General features: G+C 41.7%; 1 protein-coding gene across 2 annotated transcripts in view; it reads left to right on the top strand.

Annotated features, from left to right (window-relative positions):
- The first annotated feature begins 234 nt into the window (after window positions 1-234).
- uxs1 (UDP-glucuronate decarboxylase 1) overlaps window positions 235-12,183 on the top strand; it is a 51,832-nt gene continuing 39,883 nt past the window's right edge. For both annotated transcript variants that reach the window (XM_033022620.1, XM_033022621.1), the window contains exons 1-3: window positions 235-400; window positions 5,422-5,449; window positions 11,270-11,318. In XM_033022620.1, coding sequence (XP_032878511.1) covers window positions 313-400; window positions 5,422-5,449; window positions 11,270-11,318 — 165 coding nt within the window. In that variant the 5' untranslated portion in view covers window positions 235-312. The remainder of the gene's footprint in view (window positions 401-5,421; window positions 5,450-11,269; window positions 11,319-12,183) is intronic.

Here is a 12,183-nt window from a genome sequence, read left to right as displayed (position 1 = left end):
TGCGCAGTGGGCCGGCCTGGGCTATGAGTGGTGAGTGAAGCGGCGGAGTGGGCATGCGCAGTGGGCCGGCCTGGGCTATGAGTGGTGAATGAAGCGGCGGCGTGGGCATGCGCAGTGGGCCGGCCTGGGCATGCGCAGTGGGCCGGCCTGGGCATGCGCAGTGGGCCGGCCTGGGATGAGTGGTGAGTGAAGCGGCGGAGTGGGCATGCGCAGTGGGCCGGCCTGGGCTATGAGTGGTGAGTGAAGCGGCGGAGTGGGCATGCGCAGTGGGCCGGCCTGGGCTATGAGCGGTGAGTGAAGCGGCGGCGGACGATGAAGTGCTTGTCGGTTCTTCTCAGCGCCATCAACAGAAGGACCATGAAGCTGATGATCGTGCTCGCACTGCTCTCCTACGTCGTCTGTGAGTTGCCGCTGCGGCGCCTGAACCGTGCAGTCAGCTCGTCATGTTGGAGGACAGCGTGGGTCGGATGGGAGAGGGGCTGAGGGGAGAGAGATGGTGGTGAGGAGAGGGCTACAGCTCAGGGACTACAGGGTGGAGGAGGATGCTTGGGGACACGGAGCGCCGGAGGACAGCGGTTGAAATTAATTACATTGAATTGAATACTTTATTGTCACATGTGACAAATCACAGTGAAATCCTTTGCTTGCAAACCCATTGAATGCAAATAGTCGCCCATAAAGAGCGCTTACAAAGTTACAAAGTACGTTGTACAAAGTACAAATAATGTGAATGGATAGTTGTAAGTTTAAAGAGCAGGGTAGTGCCAGGGAGCCTGAGCGCTCGTACTCGCCCGTGAGGGGGGTTTGGGATGGGTTGCTGGGAGTGGGTAGATGCTGGAGCTTGGGGTTGTGTGTGGGATAATGGAATTGATGCGTTTAAGAAGGAACTGCAGATGCTGGAAAATCGAAGGTACATTAAAATGCTGGAGAAACTCAGCGGTTGCAGCAGCATCTATGGAGCGAAGGAAATAGGCAACGTTTCGGGCCGAAACCCTTCTTCAGACTCATTTACATACAATGGAATTGATGGTTTGCTGGGTAGAAGATGAGGCTAAGAATAAATGGCAGGAGGTCGAGGTGAAGTAACTTTCAATCTGTCCATCTTTTCTGCTGTTGCACTGTGATAAAAGTTTGGTTCATGACTTTTATAAACCTTATTTTGTGTTAAATTGTGTGTGTGTGTGTGTGGGCACACAAAGGTAGGAATTCACAATACCATGAGAAATGTAATTATGTTTTCCTTATAACTAATAAATATTTACTTTTGTTGGCAAAGCGAAAAAAAATCCCTACAGAAATGTTATTAGTTTGTGCCCCAGGTAACTATTTTAGTATTGGTGCTGATGTGGGTTATCGATGTGAAATTAGTGTACTGTAAAGGTTTTTGTTTGTAAAGTGAGATATTATTACCAAACTAGTTTTTGACATTTTCTGAAAGATTGTACAAAATGTAGTTAATGGAATGTTTTTTCATATTAATTCAGTGCCAATGTTAATTGTTCAACCCTAATTGCTCCTGAACTGAGCAGGAAGTTCAGAGTTGACTATGTTAGTAGGTTTCAAATTGCATGTAGGTAAGACCTGGCCTCTATCCTATCCATATATCTGCCCAAATGTCTTTTAAAAGTTGTAATTGTATCCACTTCCTTTAGCAGCTCATTAAGTCATTATTCTAACTTTATAAATGACTGAAACCTTAGCATTGATTTTTGCAGTCCCCCAATATTTACAACCAGCTGATTGAAAAATAACCCCATTGAAATGTGGAAGATGTCAATTTACACAGCAAAAATACTGTCAGAATTCTTAAATTCAAGGTGAAATGCTCAAGGCTACCTTTGGAACTAAAAAGCATTCGGCATCATCCTATTTTATACGAATTATGTATATTAAGTTATATTTGAAACTTTTTGGTGAAAACAGAAACATAAGAATGTGGAAATATTCCAACACAAATGGACTGCGATACCCTTTACCAATTTGAGAACACTTCTTTTCCAAGCCTTCTGATATAATGAACAAGCCAAGATGATATAAAGGCACTTAAATGTCTTTGCGGACTAGAAAAGGATGAGTTCTTCTGAAATTAGCTGTTGATTGGGAAATATTTTTCTGAGATGTCAATGAATCACAGTCAACTAGAGGTTTGCTTGCTTAACCCTTTATATTCTCAAACTAATAATAAATACATGGATATGACTTTAAGGCAAATATTGGAGCTGCAGTCCCATAAACCTTTGGAATGTGACAGGTGTAGGAGGGAACTACAGGTGCTAGTGTATACCAAAGATGCTGGAGTTACTCAGCGGATCAGGCAGCATCTTTAGAGAAAAGGAATGCGTGATGTTTTGGGTTGAGACCCATCAGAATGTGAGGTATTTGCTGCAGAGCCACCTATAACTAACAATGTATGTGCAAGTGCGGAGAAATGTCAATTTCTATTCTTGGTTCATTTCAGATTTTGATTAGTTTATTATGTCATATACACCACGATGCAATGAAATTCTTTGTTCACAGGAAGCTCATAAAGTAGGCAGTATATGTGCAGTAAATATAAGTACAACCTGATGTGGGTGGCACAGTGGTAGAGTTGTTGCCTTGAAGCACCTGAGACCCAGGTTTGATCCTGACTACAGGTGCTGTTCGTACGAAGTTTCAACGTTCTCCCTGTGACCTCATGGCTTTTCTCCGGGTACTCTGGTTTACTCCCACATTTCAAAGACGTACGTGTTTGTATTGCCGTCTGTAAATTGTCCCTGGTGTGTAGGATAGAAGTAGTGTAGATGGGTGATTGTTGGTTGGCCTGGATTCTGTGGGCTGTAGTGCCTGTTTCCGCGCTGTATCTTTAAACTGAACAAACTAACAATCACAACAACGAGAACATAACAGCAGAATGGTGTGAGGAGAGTACTTGGTCCATTGCAGGTACAGAAAGTACAGCAGCATGAGGATTGTTATGTTTAAGAAGGAACTGCAGATCCTGGAACAATCGAAGGTAGACAAAAATACTGGAGAAACTCAGCGGATGAGGAACTGCAGATGCTGGAACAATCGAAGGTCTTTCCAGGTGTGGCAGAGGTTCACCTGCACCTCCTCCAACCTCATCTATTGCATCCGCTGCTCTAGGTATCAGCTGCTCAACATCGGTGAGACCAAGTGTAGGCTTGGCGATCGCTTCGCCCAACACCTCCGCTCAGTTCGCAATAACCAACCTGATGTCCCGGTTGCTCAGCACTTCAACTCCCCCTCCCATTCCGAATCCGACCTTTTTGTCCTGGGCCGCCTCCATGGCCACGGTGAGTCCCACCGTAAATTGGAGGAGAAGCACCTCATATTTCGCTTGGGTAGTTTACACCCCAGCGGTATGAACATTGAATTCTCCAATTGCAGGTAGTCCTTGCTTTCTCCCTCTTTCCCCTTCCCAGCTCTCGCACAGCCCACTGTCCCCGCCTCTTTCTTTCTTCTTCCCGCCCCCCATCCCCTCATCAGTCTGAAGAAGGGTTTCGACCCGAAACGTCACCCATTCCTTCGCTCCATAGATACTGCCTCACCCGCTGAGTTTCTCCAGCATTTTGTGTACCTTTGAGGGTTGCTTTGTTCACTAAAAGCTTCTTTCCATCGACCGTCAGGTTCTTCAACATTCCTCTTTTAACCACTTCAAATCTGCCAAACCACTACAGACTTTGTGGTGATATAGTCGCCCCACCTTTTTTATTTGTTTGCACTGTCATGGTATAGTTTACTTAAAATAACGGACAATTTATTTTATTTCTTGCTCGGTGCATCTAATATGCCTGCAAAGCTGCAGCAAGTATACATAATAACAAATGAAATAATTCAGCACATGGAAATTGCCTTTTTGACGCAGTTTTTTGGAGCATTGCATATTGATCATACAAACATTTATTCTTTGAGTCGGCGACATTTATGAAACATTTTGGAAAATTGCAGGTATTGAGCATGTGTCCCAGGACAGTGAAATTCTTTCTTGCAGCAGCACAAGAAGGGTCTCTACCCGAAACGTCACCCATTCCTTCTCTCTAGAGATGATGCCTGTCCCGCTGAGTTACACCAGCTTTTTGTGTCTATCTTAGATATGTAAACATAGTACTCTGTAAACACTATAATAAACAAGAAAAAAAGTTTGGTATGGCGCATGTACTTTCCTGCCGATGACAGGAGTGAAATGAAGACTTGGCCAGAGTGGCGTGGGTCCTTGACGATGCTGGCTGCCTTTTTGAGGCAAGGGTTGCACGGGCTGCCTCGCCAACAGTCTGTCTTGTCCTTTTCTTCTTTGTTGTTTTTAGTATGTGTTAAATGTATGTTTTAGTGTTCTTTAGTTTTGTTTTATGAGGGGGGGGGGGTTGGAGGAAACCTTTTCAAATCTCTTACCTCGACGGAGATGTGATTTTTTTCCGTATCGTATCTCGGACAGCACTGCGGCCTAACAATGTGGAGCTGACGGCCTCTTGCTGGGGATCGACTTCGGGAGCTCCAACCGCAGGAGCCTGCGGACTTTACATTGTGGAGCTACAAGCCGCAGGAGCTTCGACCGCCCCGATCACAGGAGCTTCGATCGCCGGCTGCGGATGGTTCGACTGCCCCGTCCGCGGGAGAATAAAGAGTGAAAAAGATTAGACTTTATTACCTTCCATCACAGTGAGAAATGTGGGAAATCTGCTGTGGTGGATGTTTATGTTAACCTTTATGTAGTTGTATGTCTTGTTGCTTTTTTTAGTATGGCTGTATGGTGAATCGAATATCACTGTACCTTAAGTGGTACACATGACAATAAAATACTCTTTGAACCGTGTTGATCGATGTTGGGGAGGTCTGTACCCGTGATGGACTTGGCAAGATAATATGCTCCTTTTCAAACAAATGGGGTAGCTCCAATAGCGTTTTACCCAGAGTCCTATGGTGCTTTGCCTAAATTTCAGCTGAATGTTGGCAAACCAAGAATATATTATTAAACCTTATATCTCATACATAATGTTTTTGAGTGTCAATTTGGAGAAAGCCCACCACGTTTAGTATAAATATAATCCATCAAAATGTTCAGAGAGAATTTTCACCTAAACACTAAAATAAATGTATGTGCCTGGAGCTAGGTTATTAGAAGAAGAAAGTAAGGATTAAAATTTAAATTCAACTCTCAAGTATTTGAGGGATTGTTACTGAATTTGCTGGATTTTTCATTATACCTTCTGAGATGCCCGATATAAATCTCTTACCTTATGAATATAGTAAATTCCTGAAGCTTTCATTGAGAACATAGATTGAAAATATCTATCGTGTAATTTTAAAAACTTTATTATTCTAGCATTATGGCTAGTGGGATTTTTTTTAATGTACACTAAAGTACAAATTTTACCATTCATTGATATTCTTTCTTAAAACTTCTCTGTTTTTCTATTGCAGCTTTATGGGGAAACTTTGTCACAATGAGGTAATGTATAGTTTGGTACTGTTTTCCTGCAATTCTGCTGAATGCTATTGTTTGCCCTAGTAGTTCTGAATATAGCCTATTCCAGGTGCATGTAAACATGAGAGATTTAAAATGAATTAAAAATTATTGGTTATTATTATTGACAAAAGCTAATTTAACTTTTTGCATGCATTATGCCAAGTTTCTCAAATGTTCTTTGGGCAACTTGTAAGTTATGCATTTGGATCAAGGGAAAGCTAATGTGAATTGATGCATTTTATTTTTTATCACATCACAAGATGGTAAAAATGATTTAAGATTTTGAATTAGACCTGTAAAATTCTGAATGTTTTGTTTCATCTATAAATGGTATTGTCTAATTTTGCCCAATGTATTAGCCTGGTTACAACATTGCAGGATTAACTTGTGTTGCTATCTAATGTATTGGAACTCTTAATATTTATGTAAAAACAAAATAGGAGGATGTGGAACAAAACCTGAAACACTCGGCAGCTGTGGAAGGAGGAACAATAAATATTTGAGATCCAGGGCACTTTGTCAGAATTAGGAAAGCGAAGAAAAACAATTTGGTAGATTAATGAGAGCAATTAGAACAGTGCAAAACAGGAACAGCCCATTGTGTGCACAATGTCTGTGCCAAACTTGAAGCCAAATTAAATTAATTCCTTTTGCCTGCACATGATCCATATCTTTCCATCTTGCATATTCATGCGCCTGTCTAAAAGTCGTTGAATGCCACATAGTATATGCCACACCCGACATATTGTCTCTAATTGAGACAATGACAATAAATTGTATACAATACAATACAATACAATTTGCAGATATAAAGACAGATTACAATCAAAACTAAGGTAAAACTAGTTGGAAAGTTATCAAGAGGAAGTATTGATATCTTTCCTGAGAGACAAATGGTGGGTACCTGTTTAGGATTTTCAGTGACCAGAATCTTCTCTGTGTAGTGATGTTGGCTGATATACTTAAGAAGCTGTCCCACTGTACGAGGTCATTCAAGAGCTCTCCAGAGTTTAAAAAAAAAAAATCAAACTCGTGGTAAGCACGTTAATGGGTATGTCGGAGCTCGGGACGTCTCTTAGCGGCTCGTAACGCTAACAGCAGGTACTCGGGAAGCGCGGTAAGCTCGTGAAGATTTTTCAACATGTTGAAAAATGTCCACAAGAGCCCCGAGTACCTACGAGCGGCTATTACCGTAATTCTCCAAGTTTGAATCGGGGGAAACTCGGGAGAAGTTTTGAATTAGCTCGTACAGTGGGACAGCCCCTTTAATACCAATTTAAATGTTTTAAAAAAAATAGGAGGATCTCATCAGGTCGGGAAACATCTGTGGAGGGAAATGGACAGGCAAGGTGAGGAGGAGTGATAAGGAAATGGATGGAGATGGTAACAAAGGATAGAGGTGACATCGTGACAATAGGGTGTCAGATAAGGAAGGAAGAGTGAACTGTAAAGTTGGAGAGAGGTATGAAAGTGGGGAAATGAAATTAAAGGAGAATGTGACACTCGGGGTAGAAAGGAATGAGAGAAGGGCAGAAGGAGGGGAAAGGGAATAGGTGATGGACATAGTGTGAGAAAGGTGTGTGTGGAACGCCGGAAGCTCCGGGCCACCCTTGTGAACGGTATATCTTTCCATGAAGCATGATCCCTAATTGTGCTTAACTTTTCCAATGTAAAGGTGATCACATCATGAGTACCATAAGCAGAGCACTAAATTGGAAGTAGTCCAAGTGAATCACTGCTTCACCTGGAAGAATTGTTCTCTTCCCTGAATTGTGGGAAGGGAAGAGGTAAAGGGACAATGTTCCATTTAACTGGGAGGAAATTGCAGTGAGAGGAATGGATGAAGGTGGAAGAGCAAATCAGATGGCCGCAGAGAAAATGTTTCCTTCAAAATTCTGAAATGGGGAGTGAAAGGAGAGGGGAGAATGTGTGTTTAGAGATTACATCTTGTTGAAGCTCATGAAAATTACAAGGGATGATCTTCTGAATGTGTAAACTAGTGGGGATGATGATGACGACAAAGGGTTCCCTATGTTTTCTCTGGGTGGGATAAAAGGAGATGAGAACAGATGAATGGGAAATCAAACAGAGACAGTGTTGTGGAAGCAACAGGTAAGAATGTAGGATGACATCTCTGAGCCATTGGTCCAGAAAGTGTCTGTCAAAACTAACTCCCATATTTAGGTATGTTGCAAAGCCTACCTGAAGCGTCGCTGAAAATCTGTCGCTGCGGGTGTGCGCGATTTTGGCGCCGTTTAGAGGGGGGCGGGTTTAAAACGCGATTTTCTCTAGGCTGTTCAAATCGAAGATGTTCAGCCTAGTTAATTATTAACGAAAAATCGCTGAAAGACCCCGTCGCATAATAAAGGCCTCGTATAATAGTTATAGTAGTTTAAAAATCAATCTCTAAACCCGCGACCACCAGCAACCGCAGGGTCTCATAAAGCAAATAATAGAAGGTAAGCTGTATATTTTTACATTAAAAAGGGCTTCTAAAGATCCCTTTATACAAAGTTTAATATTGCGAGAAGCTCATTTTGGGCCCATTATATCCCGCAGTATTTTTCTCGGCATTTGGGGCACAAATCTACCACAATGTGTACGTTCTAAACCAGTGCGTTCACAGGAACCCACTGGAAAGCTGATTTAAATGGGCATTTATTTACAGCAATTGAACACTAAATTCCTTCCATTTGGTCTATAAATTAATGTAAATGAGATTTAAAAATCATGTTTTATTGTGAGTTATTTGTGAATATTATTTGGACATTTAGGCTATTTAAAAAATGTTAATCATTTATTAAGAAATGGATAGATGCTTAGATCTAGTAATTGAAGTCTGAAATTAGCTACAATTAGGTAACTAACTAATTATATGCTTTAATTTCAGGTCATCCAAGTAAGATTATTTTATATTTGTTTCAGAATGCTTCAATCTATGATAACTGAAAATTTCATTCAGTTCTCTTAATTTTTAAGAAAGTTTTGGGCTTTTGACTGTTCACGATCACAGCTTTTTTGTTATGTCCATAGAAAATCAATAGGGAACAAGATGCTCATTTCCCAGTATGAAAATGGCCATAACTTTTTAAATACTTGAGATATGAAAGTGAATTAGGTGTCAAATTAAACTTATTTTTATGCTTTATCTGATGGGATAAATTGCAGACTTGATTTTTAAAATCTCAAAATTTTGTAACATTGCTACCATATTTGGGAGTTTTGACCTGAAACACCATCTATTCAATGTTCTGGAGGGATGCTGCCTGGTCTGCTGAGGTACTCTACTATTTTCTATCTTTTTTGATTTTTTTGTAAACCAGAATCTGCAGTTCCTTGTTTCTACTTCCCCCCCCTTTTCACAGCAGTCTGGTTCATTCCATCTCTACAGTAACCACTTGCTGTATGGAGATACTTTCCCAAGCAGCTGCAGGAAGAGCAGCCCTTATCCTTTTATGTCTTTCCTTTCCACACCCATGGACCCAGATCCTCACATGTAAAATCATGTTTCAAAAAAACATTTGGACAAGTAGGTGAAAATAAAGTTTTAGAAGGATGAGGGCCAACATAATAAATAGGTGCAGGAGTAGGCCATTCAGCCCTTCGAGCCTACACCGCCAATTCAATATGATCATGGCTGATCATCCAACTCGGTATCCTGTACCTGCTTTCTCTCCATACCCCCGATCCTTTTAGCCACAAGGGCCACACCTAACTCCCTCTTAAATATAGCCAATGAACTGGCCTCAACTACATTCTGTGGCAGAGAATTCCAGAGATTCACCACTCTCTGTGTAAATTTTTTTTTTTTCTCATCTCAGTCCTAAAAGATTTCCCCTTTATCCTTAAACTGTGACCCCTTGTTCTGGACTTCCCCAACATCGGGAACAATCTTCCTGCATCTAGCCTGTCCAACCCCTTAAGAATTTTGTAGGTTTCTATAAGATCCCCTCTCAATCTTCTAAATTCTAGCGAGTACAAGCCGAGTCTATCCAGTCTTTCTTCATTTGTACCAACGTTAGCAAATAGGATATGTTTAGATGGGTAACTTGATCAGCACAGATGAGTTGGGCAGAAGTATTTGTTTCCGTGGTGTATTACTCCAAATCTAAACAATTTCCTAATAAATGTACTGCGTTTCGTACCAAACACAGTTTCAGTGTAGGATATTTGTAGGTTATTTCTGTTCCGCCTTCTACAATGACCCCAAGTTTCCAGTTGCCATTCCACTCCACCTATGATCTTTGGTTTGGTTTCTTACATTGTTGGAATGAAAAGCTACATAAGCATGGGGAACAACATCTTGCCTTCATATTGAGCAAATTACAGACCTCAATTCAACTCAATGTTGAGTTCAAAAACCTCTGATAACCTGTCCTTCTGGTTCGCCTTATCTGACTGGTTCTGATATGGGTGTATCACCCTGAATTACTCATCCAGTGACACAAGAATCTACAGATGGTGAAATCTTGCCGAACACAAAATGCTGGAGGAACTTGACAAGTCGGGCAGCATCTGGGGAGGACGCAATGTGCAAGAAGGAACAGCAGATGCCTCACTCGTGTCTCCTCGGTGCTCCGCCCTTGCAACAGAGACAGAGTCCCCCCCCATGTCCTTACCTTCCACCCCATCAATCGTCGCATACAACACATAATCCTCCCAAATTTCCGCCACCTCCAACAGAATCCTACCACTAGCCACATTTTCCCATCTCCACCCCTTTTGGCCTACCGCAGAGGACGTTCCCTCAGCAACTCTCTGGTTAACTCATCCCTTCCCCAGCAACCTCAAAAGATGCAACACCTGTCGCTATACCTCCTCCCTCAACTCTGTCCAGGGACCACGACAGTCCTTTCAGATTAGGCAGAGGTTCACTTGCACCTCCTCCAACCTCATCTACTGTATCCGTTGTTCAAGATCCGTTCAAGATACATCGGTGAGACGAAACGTAGACTGGACGATCGTTTCGTGGAACACCTTCGCTCAGCCCGCATGAACCAACCTGATCTCCCGGTTGCTGGACATTTTAATTCTCTGAAGAAGGGTTTCGGCCCGAAACGTTGCCTATTTCCTTCGCTTCATAGATGCTGCTGCACCACTGAGTTTCTCCAGCACTTTCGTCTACCTTCGATTTTCCTGTATCTGCAGTTCCTTCTTAAACACTTTAATTCTCCTTCCCATTCCTACACAGACCTTTCTGTCCTCAGTCTCCTCCATTGTCAGAGTGAGGCTAACCGCAAATTGGAGGAACAGCATCTCATATTTCGCTTGGGCAGCTTACAGCCCAGTGGTATGAATATTTAACTCTCTCACTTCAGGTAGCCCCGGCATTCCCTCTCTCTATCCCTCCCCCACCCAACCCTCGCTAACTTCTCATTTTCACCCTACAAACAGCTTACAATGGTCTGTTTCCTTTATCATCGCTACTTTTCTGCATATCTTTCATTCATTGTTCTTTATCTCTCCACATCACCCTCTATATCACTTCTTTCCCTTACCCCTAACCAGTCTGAGGAAGGGTCTCGACCCGAAATGACACTCATTCCTCTCCAGAAATGCTGCATGTCCCGCTGAATTACTCCAGCTTTTTGTGTCTAACATCTGGGGAGGGACTGGACAAGTGACATTTTGGATTGGGATCATCCTTCAGAATTTGACCCGAATAGTTATCTGTCCATTTCTCCAAAATGCTGAGTTCCTCTAGCAGTTTGTTTAATTCACAGTTTTTGCTTCCACAAAAGTTGTGTATTTTCAGTTTTTATCTTTCCTTAATTGCATTTAAATTGTTTTTTCTCATGACAGATCTCTGCAAGAAGAAAGTGAACAAAAAATTGAGAGAAAAATAGAGGAGGTCAGTCAACTGACTATTAATCATGTTCTGATATTTTGCGAGTACCAGAGTAGAAAATATCGCTGAAACTTTACCATACTGATCAAAAGAGACTAATCTTTCCAAAGTTCTTATTTAAAATACTTGCCTAAATGTTATGATGGTGTAATTTGCCATATACTGCACATTGAGGCTTTCTGGAAACTACAGTGATTTGCAGATCAGAAGCGGCAGTGCTGACAAGATTCCTTCCAAATTATTCCCCTAACATAATTGATTACTAACTTTTTTATGGTTGTAGACCAGAAACTAACATGTGTGGTAGAATTCAGTTTCTCAATTTGCCATGACAGCAATGGTGTGCTAGAATCTGCATCAGGAGCCTTTCACCTTTGTTATTTTTGTTTTTGTTCAACCTAAGAGCCTTCAAAGTGACCTTTTGCCTGATATACCTGACCCATTTCCTCTTTCCAACTTTTGTTCTTCACTTCAATCTTTAAATGTTACACTTGAAGCCTGCAGTTATCTGGCTGATATGCTGGTGAAGATAACTGCAATGTCTTTCTATAGCTTTGGAGAAAGTGGTCAATTGAAAATCAGAATGTTGCTCATTTCACTTTTTGATCTGATTACTCCGAGCTCTTGGATATGAAAAGAAGAGCTTAGAATAAATGTTTCATTTGTTAGTCTACGATTATCATGGCAATGACTCATGGGTGCAAAAAAAAAGCCACAATACCAGATTGTTTGCTGGTGAAAATCAGTATAAAACATGGGCATATAATGTTAGCACAGAGGTGGACATTGTACGGACCTTTGCTCGGCCTTTGACAAGGTGCCGCATGGTAGGCTTGTCTGCAAGCTAAGAATACACAGGATCCAGGCA

The sequence above is a fragment of the Amblyraja radiata genome, chromosome 6 (genome assembly GCF_010909765.2).
Source record: "Amblyraja radiata isolate CabotCenter1 chromosome 6, sAmbRad1.1.pri, whole genome shotgun sequence".
NCBI lineage: Eukaryota > Metazoa > Chordata > Chondrichthyes > Rajiformes > Rajidae > Amblyraja > Amblyraja radiata.
This window is presented reverse-complemented; position numbering and strand designations above follow the sequence as displayed.